We start from the raw sequence: 22,332 nt of genomic DNA on the forward strand, positions 1-22,332 counted from the left end.
CTACTGGAAGACCTGTCAGCATGCATTTTTTAGAGGGGCAGGAATTTTTGCAGGTTGTGAAGTAATTACAGCTGGCAAGCAATTGTCAGCAAATTCCCTTTTCATTGTTCATTATCGTCTGAAGCCGCCGGGAGGACACCCAGCGTACCCACACCGAGTTCACCCTAATGGTCACCAAACTTCCTTTAACCTGTGCTTGTACCACATCAGTTACTAAACCTGAGATATCGGAAAAGATGGCAGATTTTTGTACGATTCTTAAATAATGTAAAATGCAAATTGTCGAGTGTTATTATCACCCCAGTAAAACAATATCAACAGTCAAGCCGGTCCAAGAGAAGCATCTGGTTAGTGAAATATGCCAGTGCCTTACTGCTTTTTCAACCACACCCACATGCTTCACAGTCCACTGATAAAAATAGATAAATAATTGAAAAAAAAAATTCACACAATCTTCGCTCCGTTATGCATTTTAATAAAGTAGGATGTCTTGCTCATTAAAATTTACTCCTATATGAGCTGACAAAGAAGAAAGCAAAGCGGAGTAGGGAGAAAGTAGACAGCCTTACTAGAGCAGTGTTAGTGAAAAGGAACCAAAAAACAAAAAAAAACAAAACTAAATTTGGCACCGGTTCCCAAATTGCGTCAAAGCGTCGTGGTGCAAATGTAAAGTTCAGATACATCAAGTGGTATCTGTAAGTGCTGTCCTCCAGAGTGTGCTTCTAATGTAAATCGGCCAGCAGTGTTTCCTCCTCGCTCTCAATGAAAGCGCTAATGGGAGTCATCCTAAAATGTCTACAATTTTCACACACGCTGACTCCCGTGCTCTGCCGAGCCACTGCACCTGTGCGTGTGGTGTTTCCTTTTCGCTCGGTAAATACCCTCAGGTGCATATAGTAACGTCCCAGTCTGCCCCAGACGGCTTCATCCTGTGTTCTCTCCCTCGCACTGACCCGCTCTTCCACTCAGCCTGACTGGCAGTAGTTAAGAATGAACATGACCCTTACGCTGACTTCTGCCAACCAAGTGGATGCCTTTTTAAACGGAGAGTCAGAAATGAAGCATCAACGCTAATTCCCTGCTAAATGATCCCATTGAATAATGGATGAGGGCACATGGAGATATGTAGATTTCCACCTTCTACCTTTGTGAGCCTAATTGCTGCCATTCAAGCGCATCTGAAGTCAGCCCAGCTTCAAGAGCATACATGGCTACTATCAGTCAATAATGTTGCCTAAGCCTGTATCAAAGGGTAGCCTTAGCTGCCAGAGATGCTTCACATTAGCTGCATGAGCAGGACATCAAAGACAAAAAAAAAATAAAAAAAAATACCCGTTATGTTATTCACACTTGCACATCTGAGACCTGCAGTGGGCATAATGCATCTTAAAAGATTTTCTGGAAGCGTAAAAACAGTCAAGCATGCACACACACAAACACACACCGGCCTTATCTCGGAACTACCGAAAACACACTCCAAACGATGTTGCAATCCCTTTAAACACACAAAGCACGTACATATGCACACAGGCGTGCATTTTTTTTCTTACCTTGGTCTGGCAGCTGGCAAACATTTGGCGGGACGGTCATGTTCAGCACGTCATTGACAGCCGTATCAACGTAGTGTCCTCTCTGGACGTCATGTTCACTGTCGGTCTGATCGCTCTCCTCGTGGCCGCTGTCCTTCAGACTGTTCCCCTCCAGGTCCTTGAAAGTCGATGTGCTACATGGGGGCCAGGAGGGAGGAAAGGGAAATGTTGATTAACTGTCACATCACCTATTCTCACACGCTCTCCTTGTGTCTGGCGGCTCGCGACGAGCCGCGACCCGTCCCCTTTTTTATGATTTCTCCAGATCCTCTGTCCTTTAACACGGTCCATTTCCATGAATTTAAATGGCAGTTTGCTTTGCTGTAAGCCACTACACCTTAGCAAAGAGCTATCTCCAGGTTGTGTTTGCAGTAAACACATAATAAGAAAAAAAGATTAAAAAGCCCTCTTAGATTGAGTATACTTTTACTCGGCAGATAACGCAGCAGCTACAGGATGTCTCAGACAGGGACGTTTTTGATGGATGCCCTGACTTCAAGGACATCGCATTGAACAAACAGGAGGCACTCACTCACTACAATCAAACAAATACTGCGGTAATCAGGAATTCCTGGAAGGAAGATGGATGCAGGAAACGCTAGAAGCATACAAACTGAGCATCTGTCTTGTTTGGGGCTCACAGTCAATAAAGAGGGTGGGGTGCGCGGGCACAATCAACAGCTGCACAGTAACAGCGTGATTTCCCTTCATTTGATTTCTATCCCACTGGAACAAATTCTGGTTTACAAACAACACTAAATGGGGGTGGATATATGAACATGTGTTCACGCAGCAGAGAGAACAAAAGCCACGGTTCGCGTAAGGACAGGCAAGAGGTTAGGAAGGAGAAAATGAGAGTAAACTAAAATGGGCAAACGAAAAGGAACGCAGGGGAAGTGAAGGACAGTACAAGGTAGCTGCATTCCCCAGCCCCAGCCTCACATTCTCCAGCCTGGGAGAGAGGACTGCAGTGGAGGTAATGCTGGCTCTCTGATGTTATCACTGTAATTGCACCTGTCCCAGACCATAGGCTCACTGGCTCCTGAGGGGATTTCTTTGTAGTGTGCTGCAGAGGCCCACACTTGAATACTCTTTGTTTACATTAATGCGGGGAATCTTTTGGGGGGGAAATTGCCATAATGGGTTTTCAAAAGTCCGGGAAGGCTTCAGACAAAGGAAAGCCCGGAATGTTGTGTAGCTGCAGGTAAAAAGGGAGAGCTGTAGCGAGCCCGGTTACAAAAACCTCCGCGGCTGCAGGGTATTATTATGTGACCCCCACACCAACCCCCAACGCTGATATCCTGCTTCGGGTCGACCGAATGACAATGCACGGTGAAAACATTTATTCGTCACACGCGGAGGAAAAATAGACTATAATTATTGACTATTCATGAAACCGACCGTGGTCTCGAACAACACAGGAGAAATCTTCTGAGTATCATTTAATCACCCGGTAGTTGTTTTAAGCCGTAACCTGATGCAATTCAAGCCACACGTGTTGCTAATGAAGCAAATTACAAGAAAGTAATAAGGTTATCCGCAATACGAAAGCCATTACTCGCGGATTTTCGCTGCTCTGCGTAATTTAATAATCGGAAAGTACGACTGCGTGGCTTGTTTCAACAAGTGTCTGCTAAACACATTATGGAGTAACGCTATTTATCCCCCAAATCTTATCCTCCCCGTTGCAATTATACCAAATGAAAAACACGCAGGTACACATGCAGACTGCTGCAACGGTAGCTGTGCACTCATTAGATTAAACAGTTACAGATAACAATGGTAATGAGGTGCTGGTAACAATTCCTAATCAAGACATACCTTTTAATGAGGTGGGCTCTGCTGTTCACGTAACTGGAGTCAATGGAATAATTCTCCGTCTGTAAGAGAGTGATGAATGGGGCGCAGGAGCAGGTGGGGAAGGGAATGTGGCGGAGGGGTGATGGGGCAGAAGGAAGAGAGAGAGAGAGAGAGAGGTACTTTTAATAACGGAAGCAACCAAAATAATGTTACCAGTAATTGGCTTTCAGTTGAAATGTTATTTTACACAAAGGCCCTGGTGAGCAGCCTCTGCTTTCAAAGGGCTGAATCCTATTCTCTTTCAAAGCACACACACAGAGAGGCTGACTGGGAGTTGAGAGCTGAGAAGAGTGCTGCAGTGAGCATTGCCTCTCCTCTCCTCTTCACCCTCCCCTCTCTCGATCCCTTGCTCCCTCCCTCCCTCCCTCCCTGCCTCCCTCCACCGCCGGTCAGCCCAATGTCTTTAAAATGGAGTCATTAGGGAGGACAGACTATCACGCAGACAGAGGGAGAGGAAAAGTTTCCCTTTTTCTCTTCTCTGAACTCTTCACTTTTACCATGTTTGAGGAGACATTAATGTAGAAATATTAAATAAATAAATGCAAGAGAAGTAGATGAAATTAAGAGCGTACCAGGGGAATCTTAACTCCGCAATTGCAGATGAAAAGGCTTTTCAGAATATGCATGCGATAGATCTCTGACCCACATTAGAGAACACAGTTCAAAGGGATCCTACATTCATTTTTTTAAACATTTATTTAGCAAGGAGAGCGTCTGACGAGAGGAGTGCGTACGCAGACAAGAGAGCCAGTGTAGTCTAATGCACCTCCTACATCTGCCAAGCGTCTACTCGCACCGGCTGAGATGTCAGAGGGCCGTGGGGTAACAAAGCTCCTCCAAGGACTTTCCCCATTTTCATGAGGAGCCAGGATGTGACCCTTTCGACAAAGTTTGATAAGATGCAGGTGTTTTGCAGACAGAAAGCCGAGCCTTCACTTAAAATTCCACAGCGCTGATACTCCAGCCTGATAAAAGCCGTGAGTCAATGGCCGACTTCCGAGAGGAGTCTACCGATATCAAAGCCTCGTTTAAAGAAAAAGTCACCCCGATGGTAGGAAAGGTTAATGCCGCCACTGAAGCACAGTTGCTGATTATCAAGCGAGCTACACATATGACACAGTCCTGCTGTTGATGCAGCAGCGTCCCACGCAGCTGTCATACATGGTGACCAAACGGATTTGGATTAAAACTCCAGTGCACGACTGCACGAACACTCTCCTTATTAGATGGTAATTGGGTTGAACGTTTAGAACTACTTCGCCGTCTCCGTGGAAGTGAATCCACAATGACGAGGAGCCTGAGCGGCGACGATCGGGGAGCGGTAGAAATGTCAAACATTAGTCCCAGTCTTCTTAGATCTCTTTTGAAATAAATAAATAAATACATAAATAAATAAAAGGGATGCTGGCAGATCACAGCGGCAAATGTGTGGTGTTTACCTCTGGCAAATAGCTCCTACGACTGGTTTACAGTCTATGAAAAATGTAAGAGATTGTTAATGCTACCAAATGCATGTCCCTGTTTGCTCAGATTCTTGGTTTTGATGCCATTTTCACAGGTCTTCAAAGACAACATATAACGTGCGCTGTGCTGCATTTTTGTCTGACTGATCCGGATACCTCGTCTCGTCTCTTCAGTTGACGCAAACTTTAAGGAGTGCACACGGGTCTACCTCAAATCATCGCTTGCACCTCCTTCACGCTTTTTGCAGAACCGCTGTATGACGACAACGAGCGGCGCGGGGGAGGCCAGGAAGAAGTTACATTATGATGCATGCGCTAAAGGTTAGAATCCTTCCATCTCCACCACCTTTTTTTTTTTTTTTTTTTTTTACCATTTACCCCTAATCAAACTTCAACTCATTACTATACAGAAGATAATTTATGAAAGGGAATTTAATTAACATTTTATTATTGCCCCATAATTTGGAGAACGGTGTTTGTTCTTTTGCATTACCCCTGACTCCTTTTGTTCTCTTCAGCTTGACACCATTAAATATCAAAGGTAACGATTGTAAAAACACACCGCAGCTGAGATAAATGATTAACTTCACGAATTTCCAAATGATGCCACATTTTTACAACTTTATATGTGGCATTCTCTCAAACAATCAGCGGTTGTTTGGTAGATAACAGATTATCATATATATGGTCTAATGTTTATATGCTGCAGCAATCGCGTGCTGCATATGCATAATGTTTTCTGATCCACCTGTGCTCCACTTCGGTCCCGCTGTACAGGAATTAAACTGCCTCATCTGCTACAGTGACTGCGCATCCACTGAGAGACTAATGAAAATGCAAGGCATGAGTAACAAGGGGAAAACTTCATTTAAAAGACAAGATAGAATATTTCTTGTGAATGTCACTCTGGCTGCAGCCTGTAATTGGTTTGGCTGGCATGTTCTGCGTGAGCACGGATGGAGAGGAAGGCAGTATGCCCCTGCTCTCAAGCTGTTCCTGTCCTGAAATGGAACTGTACTTTCCATAATGCGATTCTCTCTCCCTCTTAAGGGTGTAGTAGGTGCCACCGAAGGAGACTCTTCACAGCGTTCCACCATCCAGTGGCTTTGCGTCCGCTCCGGCTCTTCTCCGGCTCGGCCGTTTCTCATTAATGGAGCCGCGTGGTCATTTTCACGGTTTATCAAACTACGAGTGGAAATAAACACCAAACCATGTGAGGGGCATAACCTTGGGCACTGATGAGTCACTCAAGAGTTCCTATTCTGAGGAAGAATCGGATGCATTAGTGGAGGCTTCCTGTAAAGAAATGTAATGTCTTCCCCCACATTTCTGACCGACCTCAAATTGTAGGACACGTCAATATATCTTGCTGGGGGGTCAAGTTTCAGGCAAGTGGATGAGGACTGCTTAACTACAGCGAGGACGCCACAAATGGCTACTTAATCAGGTTGGACAATGTGTTGTTGTGATTTGAGCGGCCCCAGTTTGGCGGCCAGAGCCACTCTACCCCCATAATTATTGTTCCGTTTCATCTGGAGGGCTGGGGGCAGGAATGTAGTCCCTGGTGTCGCCGGCTGACTGATAGGTAGTGTCAGGATGAGTAGGGAGAGAAGTGGAAAGAGAGTGGAGGGCGGGAGACGGTGAAGATGGGTGGAAATGGGTGAGACTTGACCTGCAGGAGACTTGCGGTCCAGCTGCTACAGCCCAGTAGCTTTTCCCCTTTTCACCCTTTCGCCTCTTTTTCTCCGGCAGCAAAAAACCTGAGGCGGACGATGGACTCTGCCACTGAGAGGAAAAGCAATCTCCTCGCCTAGTTGCTGCCGTAAGATTTGATTTGCCTTCCTCCCAGCGTGACAATTGGTTCTGTAGTCGGGATGCAAGTGTATTCATTGTGTGGGGGCATGGGGAGCACCAGAGAGGAGAGGAGGGGCAGGGGGAGCGAAGGCACCAGTTGTTACACCAGTAAACACCCGACAAGTTCAGCAGATGTCACACAGATAGGAGAGAAAAAGAGAGAAAAAAATGTCATACAGCTGCCCTACTGTATGTATTATCGAGGCTGATGCGGCACAGTTAAACATTTAAACAAGAAAGCAAGCTAGAAAAATATAGACATATGCAGCAACATGCACTAATAACATGCTACTTTGAAAAAAAAAAACTTGAGAATTGAATTACAATGTTAGGCAAAGTTGTATTTTTCTTCTCCGTTTACAAGTAAAAGTAGGACTAATGTGGCCACCCTTTGGTGAGTTCCATAGACAGATCAAACAAATGCATCGCGCATCTGCAAAATTGCTTAAAAAATGCCATGTTTAAGTATGGTGGGGGGGGGTTATCAAAACGGAGCATCAAGGAGAAGAAAAACTGATTACAGAAGTGTGTGGTTCATGTCTGTCATGGTGCAAGTCTTTAACGTCATCAATTTAGCTGACAAAAAACATCCAGCCATGCTTCATGAGGACGCAAAATGTTCTTACTGGCACACTAAAACGCACAGTTTAAACATACAGGACAACAGACGAGACAGAATCAATTAAAACTGTCAGATCAAATTTTGCTGCTTCATTTTATACTTGAGCAGCCTGAGGTTGTGCCTCAGTCTTGGTCACGGTCTCCCCTCAGTCCCGGAAATGACTGTTACACATAATGTCCATTGTTACTGATATTACACTGCTAAAGGAAGGGACTAGCAGACAGAGAGCCGAGGGGTTTTACAGGGCATGCCAGCTGCAATTAGGGAATAATAATAAAATAAAAAAAAAAAGCTTAATAAAAATATGTTTGGCTGTGGTAAAGTTAATAGAAAGGAGATTCGTAAAAAAAAAAATAAAAAAGAGTGGCGGAATATACAGAAAAATATACGAATATGTGAAAGTCGCTGTTTAGTGGAAATTTGTGGAAATTTGCAGAAAGGAAGCAGAGGAGTGTGTGTGTCTGTGTGTATGTGTGTGTGTGTGCATCTGTAGGTAACTTTCTTATCCTACCCACTGCAACTATGAAAAGAAATGCTTCACTTTGAGCCTCTTGCACATTCACATTCTTGCTCACACAGACCCTCTCTTTCTACTTCCCTACAAAAGCACTGCTCCAACAATCCCTGACTTGCAGGTCTGTGCTGGCGCCCCGTGTCCCCGCCTCTAGGTCTGCACCCAGCAGCGCCTCTAAGCAGCTCAGATTCAGTCTGCACCCACACCCAAGACCAGGATGCGATGCATAAATGCACCTGTCTGGAGTGGGCTTACAGTTTGTTTACCATTTAAAAGAAAAAAACAAAAAGAACTGGCCTATGGGATGCAATAACCCTCTACTACCATCAACCCTTTGCTCTCTACCCCGGCGACCACTGTCATCACCTTCTTCCTGATTGTAAAATTTCTCATAGACCCTCTGCCATCTGTTAGATTATAGATTTCCCCTCTTCCTTTAGAGAGAGCAAGGTCCCCGAGGGAGGATCAGCGGTAAAAAGGGTGAAAGAGTGCCTGAGGCACAGCCACGGTTGTGGATGAGATTACATTTTCTATTTCTGCCAGCTAAAAGGGGCCCGCCGTGATGAATACAGAGAGTTGTTACCATTTAATATCAACTGGCTCCCCTGCAAACGCAAATTATACACAATCAGTTGTGACAGAGGGGTACAGAGGGGTGTGTGACAAATAACCTGCCACATTCCCTGCATCGTTTCACTTCATCACCCATCAATTCACCCCAAAACCAGGAGCCCATTTGGAAATCAATCATGTCATGAAAGCGAGCGATTCTGTGCACAAGCTTTTCTTTAAGTATTTGCCTGCTTTGTTGTAGTTTGTACATTCCTGAAGTCTTTGTGACTGGGCAAAAGAAATAAACTGGGAGCTTATCCTGAGGGCAGTTGTGTCCCTGACCACATGTGTTTAGTATTCAGCATTGTTTGAGCAAGCTAAATAACAGCTTTTCTAAAACACAATGAAACAGATACGCGTACACACTTCCTGCTTGCATTTCCTCCTTATACTTTTTTTCCCTCGCCTTCCTGTGTCAAATTGAACAAATATATGCCCATTCAGACCGAAACAATCACCCCCCCGTTCTCACAAAGTGCTCGTAAAGCTGTTTCTCGCTTCACCTGTGTATCACACCCACGTGGAAAACTGCGCATCATGCGGCTGTCTTTTATTTTGAAGGCGAGACAATAGTCCAGAACAGTCTCCATGTCACTCAGGACTACAGGCTCCACAGAAGTCCAGTTAGTAGAGATGTGATTAATTATACATACATTGATAGAAACAGCATTCATTATTCATGAGCTTCTCAACGCCAAAGCTATTTCCCTCCCTTTCAGTATGATGAAAAGATTTTAAATAATAGGCCCCCTTTGCAGACGTCTGCATTCCAGTGGAGTTGGCTGACGCTAAAGAGGCTTAAGTCAGAGCTGTTGTCTTACAGGGAATCACTGCTCAGACCCAACATGTTTCAAACTGTTGGTGGCTGTGTGACTTCCTGGGTCTGTGTTTTTGTTTTGTCTTTGTCTGCGGAGACGAGCCCGGTGCCTTTAAGCCTTTCAGAGAGAGTTAAAGTGTCCACTCAGTGAATAGGACTGCGCTACGTCTACCAGGCACATGAGAGCGGCTAGGTTTTCATTCAACACCTGTTCAGCGTTCAGGTCCGAACGGGTTATCAGTCTATCAGCAGGTCTGAAAGAAAGCCCGCGCGCTGCCACAAGATTAGGATTCACGGATTTACATACTAAAAAAGCCAGGAGGGAGGAGAAAGACTCGACTATCTGTTGCCTAAAAGAAATCGGCTTACTTTAGTTAAAGCCTGTGGAGCCCAATCAAACTCAAATAGCAGGAACTTCCCCTTTAGGCAAGTGTTGAGGGATTTTCTTTAATTTGGATGTCAGACTGAAAAGTTTTCCCACTGCTTTCATCCCCAAATCCATCAAGGTGTTTATGGTGCCATGTGCAAGTGGTAGGTGATGATTTCTTTTTTTCTTCTAATACAGGTAGATTTGAGGGTTTCCAAAATGGGTATCAGCGCTACTTTCAATTTCAATTCAATTCAATTTTATTTATATAGCGCCAATAACAATAGCAATTGCCTCAAGACGCTTCACAAAAACCAGCCTGAAACCTCCAGAGCACAACAGGAGGCACCGGTGGCAAGTAAAAGGAAAACCTCCCTTTTCAGCAGTCATTTTCATTTTTCTCAGAGAATCATTACTAGATAGTGATTTCTCTTTTCAGTTGTGGCCTACATTAGTCAGTGTTGATGGGGGAGGAGGAGGCACGCTAAATTAGCACACAAGATATTCCCAAAGGTTTCTCTCTCCTCCCCAGGGCTGGCCCTTCAAAAAAAAAAAAAAAAGAAAGAAAGAAAAAAGAAAGTATTCAGAAACACTACAGATTATATAAACACATTCTCTTTAAACGCTTACATGAAAGCAGTGGCTGAATAAACAGCATAACTTTCAGTCAATTTTGCAATCAGTAAACTCTGAATTAATTTTTGATAAAGTCCCTGCACATGAAGACAACACAAAAGACAAATCTGCGAGGAGAGCGGAGCAGTTTGCACGCCACAAGATGGGACAACTTTGCTTAGCGGCTTAAAGGTGGCTGCCAGTCACATCGGTGCTGCTGTAGTCTCTCCGTCTCCCCCCGGCCTCCCTCGCTCTTTTTCCTCTCGCTCACTGTGACAAGGCATCTTTCCAGACATTTTAGTTGGATGGAGATTTGCAGCAGCTCATTACAGACTGGGAGGCTCTGTGAGCGGATGCAGTCACTCGGAGATGGATTGAGTGGGTCTGTTTATTGACATGCCTTAATCTGACACTGGGTAAAGGGAATGAGTCACCGCCTCCAGACACACTACCACATCACAGCCACTCCAGCAGATAGCAAGGCAGCACCTAGGATACAAGTGGAACTTCATCAGCGCTCATTAATCCAACAACCCCAGGCCACTCGCTCAAACAAACCATGTTTACACTGCGCGTTGGCTGGATGGAGGGGTGATGGAGCTTTTCAAAGGGCATGTGTGCAGGTGCTCGGATCCGCAAAGCACACACAAATGTGCATTCTGTTGCTACACACACACACACAAACACGTACTCCAGGCCCCAGCTCATCAAAAATCCACCCGCCTTCCTAACCCACAACCCCCTAAACACAATATCTGTGTACAGCAGCTGCTAAAGCTCAGTTGATGCACTTTGTCTCGCAAATCAGAGCTGGTGCTCAAATCAGGGGTGGATGATTGGGCTTGATGCCAAAGCACATATAATAGAAAGGGTCTTTTTTTACTGAGCAGATTTTTTAAGCTTGCGTCACGACGCGGCTACTCCTATCAGTGAATTCAGCCGCGGTAGCCTAGTTAGCTTTTTGATCCTGTGTGCTCCAGCGCGAAGCACATCTGGTGCTAATATTTGGGACGGTCCTTCTAGGCAGCTGTCAGGGCTGGGATTGACAGCGGAATATTAGTTGCTTGCACATCAACACTGCATCAGTAAATCCGGCTTGTTAACAGGACAGCGACAGACTGCTACTGGGGCACAGGAAGAACAAAACAACATCCAGCGCTTTGTTGGCCGACAGAACTGTATGTTTTTGATTGCGCTACCGCTATTTAGTAGATTATCAGAAATGTAGGAATTAATTGCTCGCATTTAATGTTTAACTGTGCATTTATGAACCCAATTAGGGAAAGAAAACTACAAAAACAAAACATGGAAATGCGTGTGAAACACAAGCCAGTTTTTTTTTTGTTTTTTTTTTGAAGAAGAAATACACACACACATGCAGGCGGACAGGCAAGACAAGCAAGACGTGCACACGGGAATAAATACCGCGAGAGCCACAAAGAGGATGGCGCAACACAAGTTTACAGTAAAACACATTTTCATGCACAATCACACTCGTGCAGTCGCAGTGGGGCAGAAAGTCTGAGTGGGACCTGCTGTTGTCTCCGTCAGGGGCTGGGAGCCCGGCAGCTTGAGAGGAGGGGGCATAGGATAGGGGTCCAGATGCAGCAGGCTTGACCCACTGATTCGCGAGGGAGGGGAGGGCGTTTCAGCTGCCGAAACACACAGGGATTAGCTGCACTGACTTCATTTAATTTAATTTGTATTAGGGCCGTCTTTGGGGGCAAACATCGTTTTTCACTGCGGGGGGATATGTGGGGTCACGGATGGAAAACAGCAACAGACGGTGGATCCGCGCCTCCTACCCCTGCAGTGGATTCACAGGGGAAGGCAGGGCACTGTATTCTCAGATCTGAGTCTCGCGCACGCAAAAACACCTGAGCACATCCTTTATCTTGCTTCCCACTTTAATTATGTGTATATTATTATGTAGAATCTATCCAGCTGACATGCATTTTAGACCCTGCAATCACCTTTCCAGAGCTCGAGTTCTTGAAATTAAGATCTTGAATCCTTTTGTTCTGCCCCCACAAACAACATGTAGTAATTTTCTGTGCTTATCAAAGCTTGGCTACATGCGCATGTGTGCCTGTGTTTTAGTGCGTCGCATGTACACACACTAAGCTGTTATCTACCAAGAACATATCTTAGGGGTGGATGTTTATCTGTGCTGATGCAGATTGGAGTTTTGTCTCAGTGCAGTGGTACATCATATTATTTGCCTTTTGTTTTTTCATTGTTTATTTCTCCTAGGCTGATATAGTTTGATGTCCTATAGTTGAGAAATCCTTTTAGTTGCCCCCAGGCATCTAATGTGCTTTTACTTGTAATCTGGAAGAGGCAGAGGGAAAAAAAAAAAAAAAAAAAAATCTGTACACAATCGAATAATTCAACTCCCCTTTGTATTCTGTGGAACATGACTTACGCTGTTAAGCAGAGGCAGAAAACAACTGCAGTCAGTGAGCGAGTACCCAACATGCCTCCTCACAATTTACAAAAGCGCTGTGGAAAAATATGGCAGCGATCAGCCATCAAGCCTGCTGTAGCCAAAGCCCGCGGACATATAAAAGCCTCCTCTCCGTCTTGTGCAGGTGACACACTATGAGAGGAAACTAATGTACCATGCACCGGGAAAAGTAGTTTTATTACAAACACATCCAAAAAATAAAGAATGTCCTCGAAAACATTGCCTTGTCTTTGCCAGACAGAAAGGACTGTGCTGCTGGAGAGACTATCAGGCGCACACTGGCAACCGCTTTTTCTCTTCCCCTCTCTCCTCCAGCCCCTATCAAAAGATGTTACTGTGTAAAATGTCAAAGAAAAAAGAGGCAAGAGAAGTAATCTCCTTCTCCTTTTTGATCGCAAGTGGAATAATTGGAACCCTCTTAGGCTCATTACACGAGTTGCCTGCCAGCCAAAAGAAGGCTCATACTGCCCCATCTTCATTCATGTTGGAGCTTTGAAAAATATTGCTTCCTCTAGTAACAACTCTTTATGAGATGCTACGACTAGAGGTCCCGGTACCTACATTAACGGATAATCCAACAATGCCTTTGAAAATATAGCTTTCAACTACCACTGTCAAAAAAAAACAAAAAACGATTCAGAGCAATGGGAAGGAAACAGCAACAATCTGGCTCTGTAACGTGGTCATTATGCACATTGCAACACTTCTCAATTTTTTTTTTTTTTGAAAGTGCCATTCTTCTCAATTACATAAGGTACAGCATACATGTGGTGAGTTCATTTGGACCCCTATTACTGATGGGCCGGTCTTCATTGTTATTACGACGTTGCTTGTAATTATTGTGACTCTAATTACTATTACTGTATTATCCAAATTAACCTTACTCTGGGTTTAGATCACCCACACCGACGGCAGCCAAGACATGCCTATGAAGAATGGCACCAGTGTCCCTTCAGATAAATCCAGCGTAATTAGCTGTGTGCCTTACAGGGCCTGTGTGATGGTAATAATTAGAGCTACTGTAGCAAAGGTCATGCAAAACAATTTAGAAAGGATGCTGGCTGCATGGGTAATGGGAGGAGAGGAGGGGAGAGCACGGGCGAAAGCGGCGACTCCTCTCCTCTTCTGCCTTTCGCGGATGGAAGACGCGCCGCTGTTACTTTACCTCCGCACCAGCGTCTTTTTGAACCAATGCTCTCGAAATAATAGAAACCGAAAACCCATTTTAATAGCAAGAAGACTCCCAGCTAACATAGTTTAAATGGATCCGTGATTAGATTTGAGGAAAGTGCTACAGGGTGTATCTGTGAACTGGTATCAGCCGAAATCGATTCGCCGCCTTTGAGGTGTGATAGCTGCCCCTTCACCCTGTTGTCGAATCTGTTCATTAGCTAGAGTTCAACGTGTTTATACTTACCCTTAGTTGTTGTTATTAATTGTTAAAGGGAGAGAGAAACAGACGGAGGCAGAGGCAGAGAGCGAGACATTCGGATCCACTCCGCTTAATGAGCTGAGTCAAAAATGTTGACACAGAGGTAAACAAGTGCTCGCACAAAGGTACTTCTATTTCTATGCTCCCCCCATGTGGCTTGGCTCTCTCTGTAGCTCCCAGATTGCTCCTAAGCCGAGAGCTCAGGGTTCACAGCCTGGATCCACCAGGAATTCACTCGGCTCCCTCACCTCGTCACCATCACACCCCGATGAGATAAGTAACAGCCTCACACTCAAATATAGCATCTCAAAACAACACATATGCTTATTTGTGCTAGATTGGTCTCTATTCCCTGCAGCAACACGGACACCCCATCTACTCCCATCACTCCAAGCAACACTTGTTTAGCACCGAGAGATACAAACTGCCCTAAACCAGCAGGGATGAACATTTCTGCCGCTCCTATCTGTCACCTGAACTTAGCTGATGAACAGATGTTGCTGGCGTGCTTTTTGCTTCTTTGTTAAAATTAAAAAAAAAAAAGACAAAAAACTTTTGGAGTGCATTTTCTAGTCTCGAAATATCTCATGATTTTCACTCATTTCTGTACAGCGTTTAGGTAATTGTTCCACACTTTGGAAAATATAATATATTGTAAATGAGTTAAACACTTACTTAACTAAGTGTAAAGCTTTAACCAGTCCACTCAGCATCAAGTCTGGTAACATTTGAAAAGTTAGCCCGGCTAAGTGACAACAATCAACTACACATCAGCTGCTGATTAATCGACATGTTAACGCAGTGGTTTAACTTGTATAAAAGCCCAGTGAAAAAAAGTGTTGAATTTAGCCTTGGACAGGAGCAGAGACCGTCTCAACCCTCTGTTGGGTTGCCTGGCAGCGTCATAGTGGTGTGAAAACTAATAACCACCCATCAGTATGTGGATGCACAAGTATTTGAGTTATTAATATTAGTGGAGCAGATCTCAACAGCAGCACTGCTAGGAACAGGGATGCCCCTCTTTATTTTTACAAGAAAATATTTTAATTTAACAATAAACGTTAAATATAGGCACATTCCCACAGTCCGTTAATCCTGACATATGCTTAGATGATTTGACACTCGAATAGCCTTTCATTTTCATTGTGTGTCAAGCGGTTAATAAATGTATGTGTGGACGCGATAAAAGGCAACGAGGACTTCACTCACAAAGCGTCAGACGCCTAATTTCGCCGCCTTCCTTTTGCAGTTAGATTCTACTTACTGATGAAATGCACTCGGGCGGGAGCAGAGGCACACGCTAAGATCCATATGTCTTTGTGACTGCGGGGGTTTAAAACCCCGCAAATTGTGATTATCACTGATCTCAGTTGTCAGATGCCTAATCTCTATGACTCATATCCACACCGGCCACATTGGGTGACGACAAAACTGTCCTCCCCCACATCTGAAGCCCCAAACAAGTGTTGAGGGAAGCAGTGATAAGCAGGTCCTTATCCTTTTAAAGACACTCCCGTAATCCAGCAGCGGTGGGAGGAGGGGGGAGGCTTCAGCTTTGAGGGACTTAGTCTGGATTATAGCTAGTCCTCCCAAATTAAACCAAAAGTCAGCTTTCTGCAGTTGCTCATGCAAGCTGGCAACTGGCTTGTTACCAGCGCGACAAACAGGGCAAACGACGATGCTCTATAATTAGAATTTTTTTTCTCGCTCAGCCATCAGATGAACAAACGAAGGCAACACAGCAGCACAACCAGACCCACCTACACTGAATGTTACGCTGCTCTGCTCTGTATCCCCCCCCCACACACCATCCCCTCGCTTCCCAGCTGACCTCCTGTCACGATGCTCAAAATGTCTTCCGTACTTTGTACCTGACTCTCGCTGCCAACCGGCTTAGCCACAGACAAGCCTCTCAGCCGGGGCAAGGCTGCTCTGCCTCCGTTGATGCCACTTCCCACGGCAAAACAAGGCCAAATCTGGGGCTTAGGGGCTAAAATAATCATCACTTGGTAGCAAACAAATGAGAAGTCAGAACACTACTCCTATGTCTGTCCTCCCCCAACACGCTTGGCGTTTTGTCTGTCGTCCTGTAACATTTTGGCCTGAGAATCGAGACCGCGAAGGAAACGAAGCTGAAGGAACGCATAGCTTACTCGGGGAAAATGCACAGTTGAGCGATAATAAATTAAAGGAAAAAATTGACATTCGGGCGAATATTGACACCACTCACCCAGCAGTGTATTCAATAGAAAGCTGGTTATCTTAACTCATTACAATGATTTTAAACAGAAAGAATCCGCAAGACTGACTCAATCAAAAGGTAACAAAATCTGTATGCCAGCACTGCTAAATCGCACTAATTAATGCATTATATCTTGTTTTTTAACTTGCACGGCGAGATATCAGAGAACTCTCAGTTTACACTTAAGCATCAAGCAAAACTATTAAAATGTTCAAAGCCGGCTTACTTTAACGGTTTCTTTTAAGCTGAATGTTTGGCCATTTTGAGAAGATGAAAAAGTTCTCGCTGCTCGCGTTTCCGTCGTTCCTTTGTTTGCATGTATGTACGTCTATTATGTTGACGCACTCGAGTCTGCTTTGACGCTGCTACCTCTGAACTAGATAAGAGCACTTGATCCCAGCTTCACGGTGACCTTCCTGCAGCGCATCAGTCGGTCTCTGTTATTAAAGCACGGAATTTACAAGCGATTTCCCCTTTAACGAGTGCAGACATGCTGACTCCCGTACTCGCTGGCTCCCCTTAAGACTGAACTGGGAACAGCTAATCTCGAGCTAAGGAGGTTACTGGGAAACGTGCTGCACTCGGAGCAATCTGACCGAGGCCGAGTGCTTTTCATTCATTAACTTGGCTGCTTGTGCTGGGGTATGTCAAATTGTGAACGTGAGGGGAAAGTCAAAGCTCGTTCCCCATTGTGCTCCACGGCCAGGCGACTGAACCCCCGAATATTGTTTTCTGATGCCATCAGAGAGCACAAAGATGGGGGTGAAGTCATTATCAATTCCCTTGCCTGGCAATAATAACTATCTTCATTAGCAGTGTTTTCATCTTCCGCACTCAGTCCAGGGTAGCTATCTAATCTGTTCCCTAGCACACATTCTTGTCTTTCCAACTTGACCTGGTATCACTCAAGCAAAGAAATAGTTTCCTGCCTCCCTGGAAACCAGATATTGGTGTAAATAATATGCTTGGGTGCAGGAAAACAAACCTGAGTGAAACAGGCCTACCTGAATTGCTTTCAGGAAAACTAGATAATCAAAATGCAAAATAGCCTTTGATAGAAAAATGAGCCGAGCTCTAACAACAAATCCCCTACAACTAACATCAGCAATTTCTCCTCCTGAACTTTTATTTGTATTCAGTGTTTGGGTTTTTAATGTAATCACACTTCATTCAGAGCTCCATCAATGGGCCATTCTGATTTATGTCAGGCTGAATCAGGCTTACTGCTTAGACGTTTGCAGACATCATGAATGAGAAAAGGAGCCACACATTGAACACATTAGGGGTCCCACCGTCTCCTCCGACAGGGGGACAATGGCTAAGGGGACAGAGATAAAGGAGGGGGGTAACAGGGGTGAAGGAATGGCTGACGCTGATCGGGAGGAGAAGAATGGCCGACTGGGAGAAAAGAAAAGCGGGGGCCCAAGACATTGGCCACACAGGGCAGAGGGAACGCGAGGGCTCCGAGAGGCCTATACTTGGTCATAGCCCATTAAGCTGGCTGGGTGAAAATGCTACAGCTCATTACATGCTCTGCCTCTGTTCTGTGGATGAACAATGCACAATTACGCTACCCTGCTGCTCCTCTAGCCATACTGCTGCATGCCTCTGAGGGCGGCTGATATTGCTGCTATAGTGGCTCACCTGCCAACAGCCTCTGCGCTCATCAAACATCCCATACATGCACTCCCTGATGCAAATCCAGGTTTCTGTCTAGAAACAAAAGCACCGCATGAATTTGCTGAAATAAAATGAAAGGTAGGGAGAAACAGAAAAGGCTCATCCAACGCTGGAGTGAAACGGGACAAAGGAAGAATGCAGCATTCTGTGTGAATAATACAACGACACTTGCTTCTCTTTAATTTGTCTTCTCTGTAAAGTCTTTGTAGACGCTGATGGCTGTTTTGTTTCCAGCAAGGTTGACCCGCTGTTGCAATTACACCAAAGTCAGTGCAAATCTAACAAACGTAAAGGCGGTGTGACAATATCTGCAATGCAGTCAGCGACCAAGCTCAGGATTTCTCTACCCACCAGCAAATTGGTTCACTTCACGTCTTCCTCTTTTCCATTCCACAATTATGCATGCAGAAGTTGACATTTAATCTGATGGGGGAAATGCTAACTAACATCCTCCTGCTCCCTCTTTGTTTAAGGCAAAAAACAGGACACTTGGAAAGGTCATTCTTCCCCGGTGTCAGAGCCGGCTGCTTGAAAAAGTTTCCTTTCGCGGGGAGTATTGTTGTGTTTCACAGGATCCCTCCCCCATTTCCCCCGTCATTCAAAAAGCAGAGCATCAGCGCTCAGGAGAAAGCCATGGGAACTCTTTCAACAACGCGCCACCAACTCTGGCAACACGCAGTTCAACTAAGAAATGAATGATAAATGACATTCAAGCTTTTTAATTAATACCTTTTCTCTCTGCACAATTTGGATGAAATTGGTTTTTGGCACACATAATGGTCATTGCATGAGAATTTTAATTACTTTTTCCTCACTTAGTTTACTTTCTGAAAAACATCCAGCCTTTGCTGTTCCGTAACAGATCGCAAAAAGAAATTCAAACAAAAACATAAAAGATTTCCCCAAAATGGATGGAATGGAAGTCTTTGGTTAATGTCATTAGTATGGCGGGACAAATATATTCTAGGAGTGGAGTACACGTTGCAGGAATGCTGCTGTTTTAATATTCCTAAGCCACAGGGACCGAGGTGGACTCATTCCTCTTGACCCATACTGAATGCCGCAGAAAAAATAAGTATTGTGAGACTCCACTGCAAACAGATTCGACTGCTGGCCAGAGCAAATCCTGGGCTTTTTCTTTTTGAATGTGTAATCTGACCTTTTCTATGCTATATTAATGTAAATACATGCATTTCCACCTCATGCAGCAAAATCTTAATTAATGAGAGATCATTTTTACCCTTTTTTTCTTCTGTTTTCCTTAAATCTCCCACTTGCTTTTGCTTCACACAGAAGAGAAACTTTGAATGCTTTAAAATGTGTGAACTGCTGCATATGTAAGCACTTCAAAAATGTCCCAACAAGCCCAAGCTACATTTTCACACTTCCGTGTCCCTGAGCTTCGGGACTTGAGTGAAGGATTTTCATGAAAGAAAACAAAATGTATAAATTAAAAAAAGAAAGAGCACTGCAGGAACCTCATTTAAATGGGTAATTACGTCCATGCGGCATTGCTTGCAGGGCTTAACAAGGTGCGTAATGATGTCCCCTTCCCCGGCGATAAACATCATCACTGTCCATTTCCTTCACTCCATTTAGCCCTTTCTCATTTACGGGTGGAGCCATCAACCTATGAGCCCAATGCCATCATTCCCCTTTTCGCATTTAGACACGTGTCCAGTAAAAAAATCTTAGAACATAAATTGTTGGACAACTATTGCTGTAGCTATTTTAGGATCCCCAACATTTATTTGATGTTTAGTAGGTTTACAAGAATACTCAGAGCTTTTAAAGTAGTGGGCCGAGTATTCTCCTTCTCAGTGGAGTTACCTTAAACAAAGTCGGTGTGATTCTGTGTTTGTGTGTCTCACTATGGTGATTTTAGCTGGGTTGATCAGTGGCAGCACTAATGTAATGAATTTCCGAGATTATTTTAAGGAGTTGGTGGAAAAAAACAAAACAAAAAAACAACTCTGCACTTAAAGTCAAACCACTATCCTTTGTTAGCACCACTTCTCACATCTGCAAGTTGAGTGAAATAATCCTAACAACAGTTTTTACCAGGGAAAAGAGCATCACGTACGAGGAACAGAAACGTGACATGATTGCTTTCTGTAGAGGTTAATACGATTTGTGCAATAAAACCTCTTCCTCATCCTTGCACTGCACTTTACAGAGAAAAATAACATGTTTCAGGCAGCAGCAATACAGGTTGAGGAAAATCATTGACATTCTATAAATAGATCTCGTTCCCCTCTTCTCTCCCACTCGGTTCTCTCCTTGATTTTCTGGGCCTTGCCATTTTCCTGCAGTATTACTCCCTCTGTATAATCCATAAAAGTCGCATGTGGTTAAGGACACATATAGTGACATGTGTACATCAGCCGTCGTCACTCATGTGTTTTGACTGTTAAGCTCTTTTGGCTGGATGCTCTGATCCCAACGGGTGGACTGTAACCCGGCAGGCCTGGGTTCCTCCGACTGGCTGCCTGCGGTTGTTATGTCATTTCACTGTACGTCTGCAACATCAAGAATGACATGAAGTGATGGGGTTTTGCGGGTTAGGGTCAAGGCTATAAAAACCCAACCGAGTGTAAAACCAACGCCGGTTGTACATGAACTGAAAACCATCTTGTTGAGTAATGTTGCTCAATCACCCACAGCTTTGCCACTCCTGTGTGTTAAACATGTTGGGAGGAGTCAGCCGAGGGAGGTTAGAAGAGGGCGCCGAGTCCATCACTGTCACACCGTTAATTTATTTTTGACAGACACAGCTTTATTTCAACTTATAAGCGCCGACGCTTGAAAAGCAGGGCATTTTTGAAGTTTCTGCCTTACAAATACCCTCTCTAAATAATTAAGAGGTTTATGCCATTCAATCAGGGTGCATCTGTAGCTTTTGGAGATGAAACAATTCGTTGTTTTTTTTTATTTTGAAAAGGCTTTGAAAGGAGCAATGTGAAATATTCCTCCCAATCTTCGATGCGTGGGAAATAAATAAAAAGCACTGGCTTTAAAGATGATGCATCCCTTTCACTTATTGCACAAAAGCCGTATACATGCAATTGCCTCTTCGCGCTGTGATTAGCCTCAGACAAACTGTTTGCAGCTGCTCTGTATCATCAGAGACTGACAGGACTTCAAGATACTGGCTATTTACGCTTTAGCCTTTGGGATTGGATGTTAAATTTAGAATGACATTTGATCATTTTTTAAACGTCTTTTTTGAAAAAAACAATTGATCTAAATCTCAATATTTTATCTCCTCTCTGTTATCAATACAGCTACTATGACTCAGGGTATTTTCAGTTCACTTAATGAAAATGTCAGACCCATTCATTCTATTGGCTTTCAAGAGCCAAAGAAGTACTAAGCCAACGGCGAGATGCTGCAAAACTAATACCGAGCACTTCTACATTTTGAAGGGCTTCCAACTGTCTCCAGTTGCAGTAATGCATGCATTCAGCCACAACACGGGAGCCAAGGCCAGACGAGAATTTTACTTCGAGTTTCCGCTTCTCTGCTCTCTGTGTTGGGCCAGTGATGTCCGCTGCTTTCTGTCAATCACAGCTCGTACGAGACAACAAACAAACAAATCTAAACGGTTTTGCCAAACTCAGTCCGCAAAGACAAACTGGAAATGAAGGTCCAAGGTTCCACTACGCTAAAATCGATTTTTTTTAATTTTTTTATACTAATGCTGTGACACTGCCGAGGGAAGAATGCAGAGGAAAAGCTGTTCGGTGGAACTCTTTGGCACATTCATAGCTAACCACAGCTGAAACAAGAACTGATAATATCTCAGCAAAAGAGTACTTTAAATGCAGAAACACAACGATGTTTGATTATTGAACACGTTGGTTTACGCCTCTCATTTCTGCTTCTATGAGTTTTCTTATGGAGTCGTCCATAATGATGAGAATGATAATGTCACAGCCCATATTTCAAATAAATGTGACACTCCATAAGAAATATTGCGTGTGTGTGTGCGTGAGTACTCATAAGTACGCGAGTGGGTGCAGATTGGCAGTTTCAACAGATGTGTAGTATGCACTGACAGCATGACATCTACTTTGCATGCTCAATATGACACGTTTGAATGCTCCCGTGCATATTGCCCTGATGTGAAGTGATAGCGAGGGATGCGCAGCCTCGGTGGAACCACTCCCTGTTGTCTCTCCAACATCAATATCCAAAC

At 44.3% G+C, this 22,332-nt stretch overlaps 1 protein-coding gene across 8 annotated transcripts in view; it reads right to left on the bottom strand.

Moving 5' to 3' along the window:
• The window catches only part of pcdh19 (protocadherin 19), a 52,440-nt gene that overhangs the window by 20,237 nt on the left and 9,871 nt on the right, over nt 1-22,332 (bottom strand). For 4 of the 8 annotated variants that reach the window (XM_047585032.1, XM_047585030.1, XM_047585028.1 and 1 more), the window contains exons 3-4: nt 3,411-3,469; nt 1,551-1,735 (exon numbers count right to left, since the gene is read on the bottom strand). In XM_047585032.1, coding sequence (XP_047440988.1) covers nt 1,551-1,735; nt 3,411-3,469 — 244 coding nt within the window. The remainder of the gene's footprint in view (nt 1-1,550; nt 1,736-3,410; nt 3,470-22,332) is intronic. The other 4 variants (XM_047585031.1, XM_047585033.1, XM_047585029.1 and 1 more) reach the window with 1 other exon arrangement.

The sequence above is a fragment of the Mugil cephalus genome, chromosome 5, assembly GCF_022458985.1.
Source record: "Mugil cephalus isolate CIBA_MC_2020 chromosome 5, CIBA_Mcephalus_1.1, whole genome shotgun sequence".
Taxonomy (NCBI): domain Eukaryota; kingdom Metazoa; phylum Chordata; class Actinopteri; order Mugiliformes; family Mugilidae; genus Mugil; species Mugil cephalus.